At 40.9% G+C, this 13682-nt stretch overlaps 1 protein-coding gene across 1 annotated transcript; it reads right to left on the minus strand.

The window, feature by feature from the left end:
* Nucleotides 1-535: 535 nt before the first annotated feature.
* Nucleotides 536-10967, minus strand: panx3 (pannexin 3). Its single transcript, XM_034683993.1, has 5 exons — nt 10865-10967; nt 9811-10003; nt 5337-5479; nt 4346-4560; nt 536-2693 (listed from the first exon to the last, which is right to left on the minus strand). The coding sequence occupies exons 2-5, from the start codon at nt 9992-9994 to the stop codon at nt 1850-1852; spliced, it is 1386 nt and encodes a 461-aa protein (XP_034539884.1). The 5' UTR covers nt 9995-10003; nt 10865-10967; the 3' UTR covers nt 536-1849.
* Nucleotides 10968-13682: the final 2715 nt, after the last annotated feature.

Raw genomic sequence — 13682 nt, forward strand, 5'->3', positions numbered from 1 at the left:
AAGTCAATTATTTTAAATGAAGTCCCAACAATTAATTTTCCCTTTAATTTATGTTAACATTTTAGTTCTAGTATCTGGTTAAAGGGATTAATATGTATCAGTGTATCTTTATTTCAATAAGCAAAGATGAATGTATTTATTGTTTACATTTACATGATTTATGTAATATTTAAAGCCTTTTAAAGCTCTGACTTTCAGAGGAATGTTTTGTCTTTTCAGTGTCTCTCTTTTCTTAGACTTGCGTGTTACATTTCTGCACAGCAGTGTTTTTGTCCTTCCTGCTTTGAAAATACACAAACCAAAAATATCAGCTCTGAAAAGGCATGTGGCTCTGCTGTCCTTCAGAGGATAGTTACGTCTGACATTTGGATGTACCTCATTTAAAGCTTGTTTTAAAGAGTTAATTAAGAGAAGTAACCTACTGTGATTAATGTAAGAAGAGGTTATTGGAGATAACAACGAGGGAAACTCCAGTAATTACACAAATTGTATTTATTTAGAATAACAAACAATACAAACAATTTTATAACACATCTCAACTAAGGTTGCTATAAAGTAAATAACATGAACATAAAGATTCAAAAATGTGAAACAACCCATCACACTCACGAGGTTAATGTACAAAGAAACTGTCTTTTTGATCTGTAGTTTTAACTGAGAGTGTTTCTGTCTCTTGACTGACATTACCTACTTTATTCTTTCGTAACTTACAGTAATAACGTTCTCTACACGAGCCATGATAACAAACATCATCTTACACTGTGTCCTGACACAGTAGTTACAAAAGACACTCTCACTCTCGCCCCCTCCCTACTCGACAACTAAACTCCAGAGAGAAGGAAAGTACGCTTGAGTCTTAAGACGCAAGAAGCTGAAAACTGACAAATCAAAAAGGATCGACATTTTCAGTCGGGACTAATTTCCCCAGTTATTCTAAAAGAGGTAATTTTATCTTCAGACTGCAATAACCAAAAAGCCTGATTGCTATACTGTCCATGGTCTTTGTGGGTAAAGTACTCTTGGATTTACAGCCCCCCTACTGTTATCACATTGATTCAGTCCTTAGGAGGCCTAGTAATGACTAAATGGTGCGGTCTCCTTCAACTCATGGTACCCCTGGTGGTTTGGCTCTGTGAAGAGACAGAGAGGGCAGTTAGGGCTGAGAAGTACCACAAATCTATCTCTCCTACATTAGCCAGCGCTTTTTAAGTATTATTTCAGATTGGCAATTCAGTTTGGTTTTAAAGGAAAGAAGGAAAGCAGAACAACTTCAGTCGTTACTAAAGGGGAAAGTTAACTTTCACAGTCTTTTCATTGTGAGCTATATAGAAGAATTGTTGTGTGTGTTTTGTACGTACAGGAATCAGCTCAAGGTAAAGATTATTCTCAAGTCTGTGGAATAACTGGGCCAGAGCCATTCTGAAGCAGCAAAGATGTACGTTTTTTTTCCTGATAAATTACGCTGTTACCATTAATGTGCTCCAGTTATGGAGGGCTGTAATGGTACATTTTCCAATAGAGTTTCAATAACTTGTCCTGGTCTTGTATATAATCTAACACAACAAAGAGTATGATGTAGACCTACTCCGTTTCTAAAGTGCCCAAAGATATTTGTTCTTATTACATTGACTGATGTACATTCAGACTGTCTTCACGTTTTGTAATGTGAAGACAATGCAGCTGTTTGTGGTATATTGAAAAGTAACACAGTATTCAGTTATGACAAAAGAGATAAAAGGTCAGAATGCCTAAACAAGTATGTTAAGAATAACCTCACTCTGTGGTCAGTGTTCATTGAGAACTCATGGTTTTACTGTGTATTTAAAACTTTGTGTCTGTACTTTGGAGGTCACTTAATAATTTTTTGTACATCCCAAATAATGTAGACAAAGATAGCCGCAAACAGAATGCGTTTGAGTGTGTAAATAAGTGTCACAGTACCCAGGCTCATGTTCTCCTCGATGATAGGTCTTTTCTCGCTGCAGTTCACCACTCGTCCCTGAGCTGCTCCCAGAATGGTCATGATATCCACCAGGCTGAGCTTCCCTTCCTCCTTGGCCTCCTCCACCTCCTCTGACAGCTCCTTTGCTGCCTCTTCACGCTCCTCTATCTCTTCTTGGGTTAGCATTGCATCCAGTCCTTGGCCTGCGGAAGCATTGCCTACCTGTGGTGGCGCCAGTGAGCACAACGCCCTGACGTTTCCGTAAGACTTCAGGTGTGCTACGTTGGCTCGCAGGAAGAGCAGGAGGACATTGAGGTCGTTGAGTGGGCAGCCAAGCCTGCGCTGGTTGATCAGATCCAGGGCCGGGAGGACCTCGTAGACGGAGATAAAGGTGGTGTCCCAAACAAAGAGGCGGAGCAGGCTGAACAGGACGATAGGACCCAACAGCACATAGATAGCACCGTTAGCCACACTTATAACCTGAAACACCAGCTGGCCAATCATTTTACACTGAACCAGCTCTGGAACCCAGTTCTGATCCCGCAGCATGCCTGTGCGGACAAAGCAGCTGAACTCATCCTGCAGGAAGGCAGAGAGGTGGAAGTAGGCCAGGTACAGACAGGCAGCTGTCATGAAGGTCAGGAGGAGGAAGCCCCGCAAGAACAGCATGCTCACAAGGAAGTAGGACTGCTGTTTGCACCGCATGTATCTCTCCAGCAGGGGGTACTCAAAGTACCGCTTCCTCTTGGCCCTGAAATCAAGAAGGAGAAGAAGAAGAAGGAGAAGAAACTCAGAACCATGGCTGTTTTCGAAACTGCCTACCATACTAGCAGAAGGTACTGATTTAGCCAAAATTCAGTATGTAGTTAGTAGTATGTGACCAAGAGCAAAATCTGCAGTATGCTAAAACTCCCTCGATGTCGTACTGATTCGGGAAAATTTTAAAGTATGCATCGGACCAGTCTGCCTCGCGTACTGTTTCCCACAATGCACAGCGCTCGTTCCGCTTTTTCTTTTTTCTTCTTTTTAGACGAGGTAACTCCATTTTTAGGTGCTGTGAAAATGATTAAATTCCATATAATTCACTTCTTCACTTTTTAAATCATAAGTGATGCTAAATAAGCATTTTCGCTATCAGCTTGGCCGTTGTTTACTTCTGCTTTCTGAAACAGGAAATCTAGTGTTGTTTGGCCCAGCATAGGACAACACAGATCGACCAGAACCGTTATACTACATACTAAATTCAAACGCAGTATGTAGTAGGCAGTAACTACTGCCTGCTACATTCATAGGTAGTATGTAGCAGGCCGTTTCAAAAACAGCCCATGTTTCCCTTCATGTTCATTCAGCTAAACATTCCCAGCTGGGAGCCTCCCAACCTAACCACTGACTTCTACTTTTGACTACAAGGCACTGCTAACCAAACACACAGCCCTCCATTAAACATGTTGGAGGTCAGGAGACATATGCAAGTGCATATTAAGGGAAGAGGCTGAGGGAAGGAAAACAAGATCCTAACCTTCTCTGTTCTCTATTTACAGGTTTTACATAAAACACCAATCTGTAGAACAGGTCTGAATTTACAGCATGTGAGGTGTTCTGGTTCCTGAACAGTTCATGTGTAGCACAAAAGAAGGAGGAACATACACCGCTGTAATACTATCAACAGTAATATAAAAACTATTTTTTTCTCTCTATAAAAACAGACATCTGCAAGCGAAGCTGACAAAAAGTTCTTGATCAAAAAATTATGTGTTGCAAAAGCTTAAAAGCAGATGGATTTCCTGACTCCCTGCAAAACAACAGAAATTACAGATCCATCCTCCACTCGACAAACATTTTGTCTTTCCCTTTGTCTTCCCTTGAAGACAAATCTAAAAGAGTTTGCATTTTTTCATTATGTTTGCAAACTTACCACCCATAGATTGTGAATAAATCCCAGGGAAATAGGTTTGTTTTTCAGGTTCATTGTTTTTGTAGTCGCTGGTCTTCATCAGAATTACAGAAATGTTGGCGTGCGTTCCCAGAGATAGATATGACCTCTAATTGTTAGACGATGATTGCTGATGGGTTCCGATATTGAACTTTCCAGTTTTTGTTTTCGATGAATTGAAAATAAATAAATAAAATCAACTTCCCAACCAACCATGGGGATTTTTGTTTCTCTGTCACCTTCGCTGTTGAGGATAATACCCTTGAACAGGGCACCTGCTCAACCAACTGGGCAAACAAGGTATGGTGTAGTCTTAGGTTGATCAAAACTCATTAGATTTGGAGACTCAAAACATGTGCATTAATATTGGCACATACAGTATTATGGTTGGGTGGTAATCAGTAGGTATCAGATTGAAATAAGGAGCAATGAGTATTTTAGTAACAACCCAGCCATGTCTGATCTCTTACCGTTGCAGCTCGGCCTGAAATGTGAGGGGGTTCTTGGTTTGCTGTCGCATATCCAGAATGCTTTGAGCCATTCTGATTGATCGGTTGTAAGACTTGTCGAGTTCATCGATGATGAAGAGCAGGTCGGAGCCCAGTGTGGGCATCACGAGCTGGCGCCAGATTAGAGCTGGTAGGTACATCAACACTGCCATGGCCAGGAGAGAGTATGGGAACATCTGCGCAGACAATATGGAAAACATGCCAGTGAAGAGAAAGAAAGCACAGTGGCTTAACAAACCAGTGTCACAAATAAAGATGACGAGTAATTGTTGACTAGCACTCGTCTTTGCAAAAGGAGCTTAAATATCTGTTGAAGCCCATCTGAAACTCTGCAGGTGGTTATTGCATAACAAACAATCTACTATGTATTTTGCATAATACACTGTGGCCAATACATTTCATCTCTTTTCAGTCACATGAGGTTACAGGTTGTGATTTTTGAACCATGGTCAATGTTTGGGAGGCAGAAATTGTGAATTCATTGCTGTGGGCAAAGATGTCACCCAAGTTATCCATAGCAAGAACACACAATGATCTCATTTAGTTGGTTTACAGTTAGTGATCTCATTTTTTACAAGACTTTTATACAAAATGAGGACTTCTTTGCTGGTTTTAACTTAACTCCATGAAACACTACACTCAGTCTCACAACAATCAGAAGATGAAGCTGTTCTTACAGGCTCACAGAAAGCCAGCCAAATGTAAAAGAGTGTGCTCTGGGGGCCAGGGCTTCAAAGAGTCCTGAAATTGTTTGAGACATAGGCTAAAGTAAGGGGCCTTCATTAGCTTAATACTGTTATTTTGAACCATGAATCATGCAAAGCCTCTCTAGTTGAGTCCCAGGATAAGAACTTAGCACTATGAAATGAGCATATAGTTCACTTTATCATCATCAGATGATCTAAATGGGAACTGCATGACAAGAAAACTTAATTAGAATTTCTCATCTTACTTTGTGTACCCAGAGAGAGCGTTCCTCGAAGTTCCCATCGCTGTCAAACTCGTGATGCATAAGAGAGTCCCAGCAGTATGTGTCCACATAGCTCGCCTGCTTGATGGTGAAATTGCTCGGAGGGAAACAGCTGATCTGAGGCCCTGCAGAATAAACAAATGTTGATCTGTAACATTATCTGCTAATGTGGGGAATTAGATTCTGCAGCCTGCTCGAATCATGTTAGTAATCTCTACATTATGATATCTCTCAAACACACACACAAACACACACACACACACACACACACACACACACACACACACACACACACACACACAAACACAGTCTATTGCCAGACATAAGCTCCTTCATGCCCTCGGTGGAACAGATTTTCACTGGAGAAATCATATGTTTCCAAATTGCAACCTGGCATCAGAAACCCGGGGTGTCTTCATGCCAAAATTGGACTTTCCCACCTTATATTTAGTTTACCTTGATACACCCACATCTAGTCCAACCACTTAAATCCATGCTCTGAGCCCATCTGTCATTTCTCAAGAGTGCTCCACCCTTAAACAGAGAGCAAGGAGTTAAACGGAGCAAGGGTGTGCCCAGAGAAACATGGCGCTTCTATTTTTTACAAGCACGCTCCACATCTGCCCCGCTCTCTGTAAGTAGAAACATGCTGCCACTAATTTAGTATCGGGATGTGACTCCTGCTGCCGGTCCACCTCATTATACATGCCACCATTACATGGACCACTTTTACTACAGACATGGGTGTGTGTAAATAATGAGACCATCTTAACATATTCAAAGTGACACCTAAAATATAATTGCATGAGCCATAGGATATATTTATCTTATAATGACCGTGTATGCAGAATAAATCATATTTTAAGCCTTGTATTGTTAGACTCTGACCTCAGTCTAAACCTGTTGTCTATGCTGGTGAGTGTTTTATAAAGTTAACAAGGTCAAAGCTAACTATAATGGTATTTATCATACTGCAGATTACATACAGCTCATCTAATTTCACCCACTCACATTCCAAAACATTCATAGAGCTTATGATTTCACCTCTTCCTGTTGACCATGTGGCAAAATGTTGTTAGTTAGTTTCTGATATAAAAAAACATTAAGAATATTTTTTAATATTAATTTCATTTTAAGAGGAGAGCACAACACTTTAGATTGGTGTTTAATGTCTGAGCAGTCAGTAGCAGAGGGAAGAAAAAGAGAGGAGGAAAATAGAAACTGGAGAGGGATGTGAAAACACACGAGGAGCTGAGAAAGAGACGTCTAACAAAGTGAAGAAAGCAGACACAAAGCAAACACAAACCACAACAGTGTGAGCTTTAACAGAGATACAGGACTGACTGAGGGAGAAGGAAACGCTAAAAAAAAAAGGTATGAGGAAGAGGACCTTGTGTTGCTATTTTGCACTACCATCAGGATGCTTATGGCTGAAAGCTACCACCTGACAAAGACCAGCAAGTAGAAAAGTAATGATTTGATAAACTTCTTGGAGCAACGGGTTCAGGCTTGTTCTCTTTTTCTTGGTAGTATGTTTTTTCTCGTTAACTGACCTTCACCTTTGTGTTTCAAGAAGTCAGCAGGACATTTTTTAAATGATTGCTGCTTGCTACCATATGATGAAAAGCTATTGCACTTTACATTCCTGATGGTTTTGTGATGTTGCGTTATCACATACTCTACTTTACAAACCTTTAATGGGATGCTGGAGCAATGCATTCATTCTGCTTCCAAACCAGCACACATGTCAACACTTAACGGATAAGCTTACTTATTTGTAAGTTGCAGACTAAGCCAAGAGTATCTGATGTTCCTGATGTAGTGCTTGGTTTTAGATTTGAACACTTTAAAGCTGGAAGCAGTATCAGTCCAGTGAGTGCTGAGGTTATACTGTAATACTGTCAGCATCTTCCTGTGCAAATCTATTCTTCCCACAGCAAGCTGCATGTGTGGGTGCACACAACGACAAGTCAATCTAAATAAGAAACAACAGCACGTCCCTCCTCGTCACATCTTGGGAAATACTCTCCCCCTCAACTCTGCACCCCTGTGAGCTATTTGGCAAAGAGAAGGGAGCTCATATTTCCTCCTCCCACTCCCAGTTCACTTTGGCGCATCATCTCTGTTTTGTGTTTTGTAGTTTAATTCTTGGCTGAGAGTCCAGGTGCAAGTAAACCAGACTCTAGACAGCAGCGCAATCAAGCAGTGTTCTGAAACTGACAGTCTGGCAGATAGGCAGCCAAGATCCATTAGCTGAGCCACGCACCTCCGACACCACATCATGTTCTGCACCCCCTCTTGTTAATCAACATATCCTCTCATTTGACTCAAATCGAGGGAAGCTGCCACAGAAGAACTTAGCCTTGTAATTAGAGCATGCCGGCGTTAGTGAACGCTGCTCTCAATCATCCCCGTGGCAATTAGCATCAGGAGCAGCAGGCTGATTGCAGACCAGGCCCGGGGAGACAACGTTTAGTTCAGAGTCGAGGGAGTCGGCCTCCTCAGTAATAGACTTGACTCAAGACTACAGACATGCCACGTTTTCTTTGGATTGGTAAGCTGTGCTTTTAGTGTTCTCTGAAAGACCACAGAGAGCTGGCTGTGGTCATGTACCAAGAACCAACTTTCATTTTTTCTTTTCTTTTCTTTTGTTCAAAAACATTTCTGACAATAAAGCAACTTTCTTACTTTAGGTTCTCAGACTTTTAGTTCCAGGGTTGTTCAGAAGGTCTGATCCAATAAGAGTGATGCAGATTTGGAAATCAAGGGTGAGGGACCAGTTTGTAACTTTCGTTTTGATATCTCAAATAAAGACCTCGCTGGATAAATCTGATCCTGATACACATGTTTAAGGAGTACGGATAACGACTTGGCTGCACGGTGGTGCAGTGGGTAGCGCTGTTGCCTCACAGCTAGAAGGTTGCTGGTTTGAGTCCCCGGCCGGGCAGGTGCCTTTCTGTCTGGAGTTTGCATGTTCTCCCCGTGCATGCGTGGGTTCTCTCCGGGTACTCCGGCATCCTCCCACAGTCCAAAAACAAGCATACCATGTTGATTGGTCACCCTAAATTGCCTGTAGGTGTGAGTGTGTGCGTGATGGGATAGGCTCCAGCCCCCCGGTGGCCCCTAACGGGATAAGCGGTCAAGATAATGGATGGATGGATATCGACTGCTTAACGGGACAACATACTTTGTCCACAGGTGACACCAAAACTCACACAAAGGGAAATACATCACATTTACTGTTAGGCTGGATGACTTGATCCGCTCTGATTATGTGTTTTTTAACAACCCATTTTCACGGTTTCATCCCATAGACCCATTGACAGCCTACATCATCACGAAACACTGAATTAAACACTGATTTTAAACTGTCACAAGCATCACATGTCTGGTTGTAGCATGATTGCTTATTGGTCATTATATTCCTACTGCTGACTCAAGTTGTGTAGTATTTCAAGTGGCTCACAGTGGTTTCAGAGAAACTTGTGCTTCGGACAAACTATTGTGCATCGCTGTATTTCCATTATCAAAATGCGTGCTCCTACGTACGTCATCATTGGACATAATGGTCTGCATACAGGAAAAAGTTCTCTAAATGCTGCCAGTAGTGGACCAATCAGAAACATTCAGTGCTTTAAGTCCCAGTTCAATTTGAAGAAGGTGTCCTCCAGCAGGTTAACATGGCTTTCTTCAGATGCTGGTTCTCTGCGTGGAGCACTTGGTTCCTCCTAAATCCCCTCATCAAAACTTCCTGTGGTGCAAACGCAGCTTAACTGAGACAGCAAAGCCTGAACAAACTGTGCCTCTGTTTTCAGTCATTTTGTCGTGTTGTCATATCAATATTGTACTGTGGCATCTATCCAGTTAAGTGTGTCTTGATGGATTCAGCTGTTGATGTCTTCCTTTTATGATAAGATGCTGTTTAAGTGTTTTCTACGCTTTCTTCTCAGCACCCTCATTTTCTGCAGAAAAGTGTTGTGATTACAGCTCTTGTTGCGATCACTTTTAATATATAGCTCTCCTAAGTAGGAAGCGTCTGAGTGCAAAGATAAGAGAGGAGCTGGAGAGGAGCTCAGACACGCTCACTCGTCATGGTTCAGGACTTTTAACTCGGCTCAGAAATAGGTCATGAAAGTGTTATTTCAGTCCAGACCCTTGTGTTGAGTTTGGATTAACAAACATGGGCCAGATGAATAGTAAGTATCTGTGTATTAGTATGTATGATATTCTTTGTTATCACAAGTTGCAGTTTAGCAGGTAAATAATAAACAATTCAAGGACAGACGGAGCATGATTTCTTTACAGAGGACGCTGCATAGAAGCTGAGACACAACCACGGAATGAAAAATAAGCACTCATGAATACAGGGTGTAATTAAGGGCAGAGCCAAGTGGAATACAAAATACATGGCCTTACATTTTTCCAAGAAAAGGACAGAGAGACAGTTTCTGCTTACCCAGGGAGATCTCTCGGGCGAAGGCCATGGACACCAGCATCAGCGGCAGGCCCACAGACACAAACTTGATGACCCTGTCCAGAGGAAGCTCCAGCTCCAGGTGATGAATCCGGTTTATCACCGTTCCTTCCTGCAGCAGGGAATCAGATAACAAGGCCTTGGCCGCTGCCTGGGCGATAGACATTTTGAACACCTACACAGGGATAAGAAAAGGGTCATTTTTTGACTAGTTCAATCAGATAAGGGAGATATTGTGTGGTGTCGATGCTGTTAGAACAAATCCGACTCATAACCTTTGCCACATGTCACTGCTTGGCTTTTGTTATCTTATCTTCTCTGTCATTCTAGTATTCATGGGATATATTAAAGCAGATTACTTTCACATGAAGTGCAATACAAAAAACACAGTTTTTAAAGTGTGATTGATTTTTCATTAAGAGGAAGTTTAATCAGATAATCTAAACTTTTCAAACCTTTGTTTTTTAAAATATCCACAACTGAATTATCCTTTTTCACAGTTTTAATCCTTTACGTACAGCATCAGGGTTAAGTCTTACTTGTGGCTACAATCCATTTAAGCATGCACTTCAGGTATCTGCAATGGAAGTGTACCATTTGAATCTACATGTATGCTTAAAATTACCATACTCTAGGACCTACAGTGCCTGTTATTTAAAATTAGTCTTAACTGAACTCTGAAAATCATTATCGATAATTGCTGCTTGTATCATTATCAATGCTGCTTGTATTTATCAATGGTGTTATAGCTTTTCTTTTATCTGAAAAGAAATTTAATTGTTGTGGTATAAATAAAAAATCAGAATCTGTTGAACAGGTTTGATGCTGAACTGTGCAGCTGTCATACTTGTTTCTACGAGTAAAAAGCAAATCAAATAACTAAAGAGACCTTTACAATATAAAGTGATGAATCAGAAAAGCCTTTACAGTTAATACAGACGACAGATGGTTTTCCAATGAGGAGGACGTTAGATTCAAAGTGCAATCAGTGATATTTCGAGGTTTTTAAATGTGATGAAAATTAAAACCATCTTACCTTAGGTCTTCCAGATTTCTCAGGTGTAACTATCAGACTTAACGTTTGCAGAGCCACAGAGTTCCCCTAAAGGCCCGCTGGGTGCTGGAAAGCTGTTTAAGTATTCAGGGAGGAACTCTGTAAATGAGAGGTTGGATCAGGGCTGGACCGGACCGACTTGGGTCTGACTTTAATTACAGAGAGGACATCTGGGAGGTGGTAGGCGCCCAGATGGCACTGACTGCAGCAAACCTCCTCTACACACCACTGTGTGTGTGTGTGTGTGTGTGTGTGTGTGTGTGTGTGTGTGTGTGTGTGTGTGTGTGTGTGTGTGTGTGTGTGTGTGTGTGTGTGTGTGTGTGTGTGTGTGTGTGTGTTTCTCTGAGCAGTCCATGCTGAGAGGCAGGGTGGCTCATGCCCACTTCAAACAAGTGAACCATCTCCAGTGGCTTTTTCAGCCTCTGTCATTCTGGGACTATTTTTACCGCCTCCAGCCTCAGAGCTGCAGCGAGCTGACAAACTGTACCGTACAGAGGAGCAGGGATGGTCCCATTTCTGACCTCTGCAGTACATATGTTTGAAGAACTGTGTTTATAGTTTGTATTTGATTGAGAGGATCTGACACTCTGGGTCTCTTCAGATGAAAAGAACTTTGTTTTTTGTGTTTGTGACTCTGAAAATATGCAACACGAATAAGAAAACTTTTAGGCATGTATCTGAGCAGGTGTAATCTGTCTGTGTTATACTGTAGTTTGTGTTCTAAATGAGGATTCATGTCATGAGGTTTGAAAGGTGGATTAAAGTGTCAAAGATGGTTTACTGAATTTGTTGAAATGCTTAAAGGAGACGTAAGAAAACAGCGTTCACAGGCCTCAATTTTAAATTCAGTCCTCTCACTTCTTGCTTGAGTGTTCTGCAGCAGTAAAGTGAGGTAGTGTGAAAAGCCAAAGTCTGCTTAGTCTGCTTGTCGGGGATGATGGATGGGTCACACAAACACAGGCCTGGCGTCCAGAACACTGGGGCTAAATCTTCTGCATCAATCTGTGCTTTAATCATCATAACATACATGAGTGTGAGCATTAACGACCACGATCTGTAACACAGTCAGAGGATGCCTTAACAAAACTGATGCACTGTGCTTATCATTTGTTAATCATTGTTGCACATGTAGAAACACATAGTGCAAAAATGAGGCTTTGATGACTTTATTTTTACAGGATAACCTGAAGGTGTGATTTTGTTTCTTGTGCGACTCACATCTGAAAGGCTGGCAGTCTCATGTTTTAAAGTTTAGGATCACAGACCAACCAACCAGACCTCTCAGTTCTGACAACTTGAGAATGTGTAGAAGCCTTGTCTACTGTACACAAACTTTGAAGCTATATTGTGATTTATCCATGTGATACATGACAAGAATAACAATCAAAGTACCGAAAGAGACTATTTTTGTTCACAAACAAAAACTGAACGTCTAAAGTTATAACGTGTGTGATGAACTTAGTCATGGCTAGGAGAGGCTATCCAGGGTGGGAGAGAGGACCAATGTGCAGAAAAATAAATTGTTTTCATAAACAAAAGAACCGAAAGGTACAAACAAAACTTACTAAAATGTCTGAAAAACAAATCCAAAAGAAAACAATGAAAAAAAAAAGAAACACACTACAAAATAAAACAGGAAACACAATAGACCAGACTAAAACACAAGTAAATACACAAAGGACTACAACAAGAGACATGGATCACTAAACACAAGAAAGACAAGGGATAAAATATAATACAGACAATGAGGAGGAACTCATGACACTGGGTTGATTTCATGAAGCTGAAACTGTTTCAAAACTATTTTATAAATGTGTAAATAAATCCATAAACTCATATAAAAGATCCATAACTGCATACAGAGATCCACAAAAGCACATGCAGATCTACACATGTGCTAGGTATCCCAGAATGTGTTGATTCACTTTGTAACAGTTTTCGTCCTCATGATGTTACAATCATATGAGAAGATGATGATGATGATGATTCTATGGAGTGAACAAACCTTTGTGGGAAGCTGTTTTAAGGAAAGACTCTTCAGATCACAAAAAAATAACTAGTGAGGCTAGGCTGGAAAAAATATTCCTAGTGAGCCAGTGAGCCTGAGCTCAGAGTATACAAACCCTTGCCCCTCATGTATGTGGCTCGTGTTACATATTTGTAGATTGCTGCACATATTTGAGGACCATTTACAGCAGAGCTTTAGCAAGAGTCAAGTTTAAACAGACAGCATATTGAGAGGCTCAGATGTAACAGATGACTTGTGGAGCAAAAACACACATAGAGCACTTTTAAATGATCTAAAAGAAACATGGTTGCAAACGCAGGGTGCAAAGTGGATAAGTAAGCACTACCATATCAGTTGAAGCAGCAAAACATGACTTGATCACATGAAAGTGTCCTGTGCTGTGTTTGCCATGGATACTGTTCAGTCTTCACTGATATCTGTAGGCATGCTGTTCAGTGGCATTTCTTGTTAGCAGTTATGTTTGAAAACTAATATCAGGGTTCCCACTCTTTTCCAGAGATCATTTTCCAGGACATTCCCAGGACATTTTCATTGATGATCAAGCTGGTATGACAGTCTAAATTTAGTTCCTAATTTAGTTCCTAAATAGTCTAATATGTTCCTCTCAGTGGAAGTCTACATTGAAAGACACGTAGTCTATGGCTATCAATGAAATCGTCTCTTACATACTTAAAAATGATGGCAAATTGATAATAGAATAATGAAACCACAGATGTACAGCACTTCACTTTATTAGTGCAACCAAGTAACAATGATGGGCAACATCTCAGC

Source organism: Notolabrus celidotus, chromosome 5, assembly GCF_009762535.1.
Source record: "Notolabrus celidotus isolate fNotCel1 chromosome 5, fNotCel1.pri, whole genome shotgun sequence".
NCBI classification, from domain to species: Eukaryota; Metazoa; Chordata; class Actinopteri; order Labriformes; family Labridae; genus Notolabrus; species Notolabrus celidotus.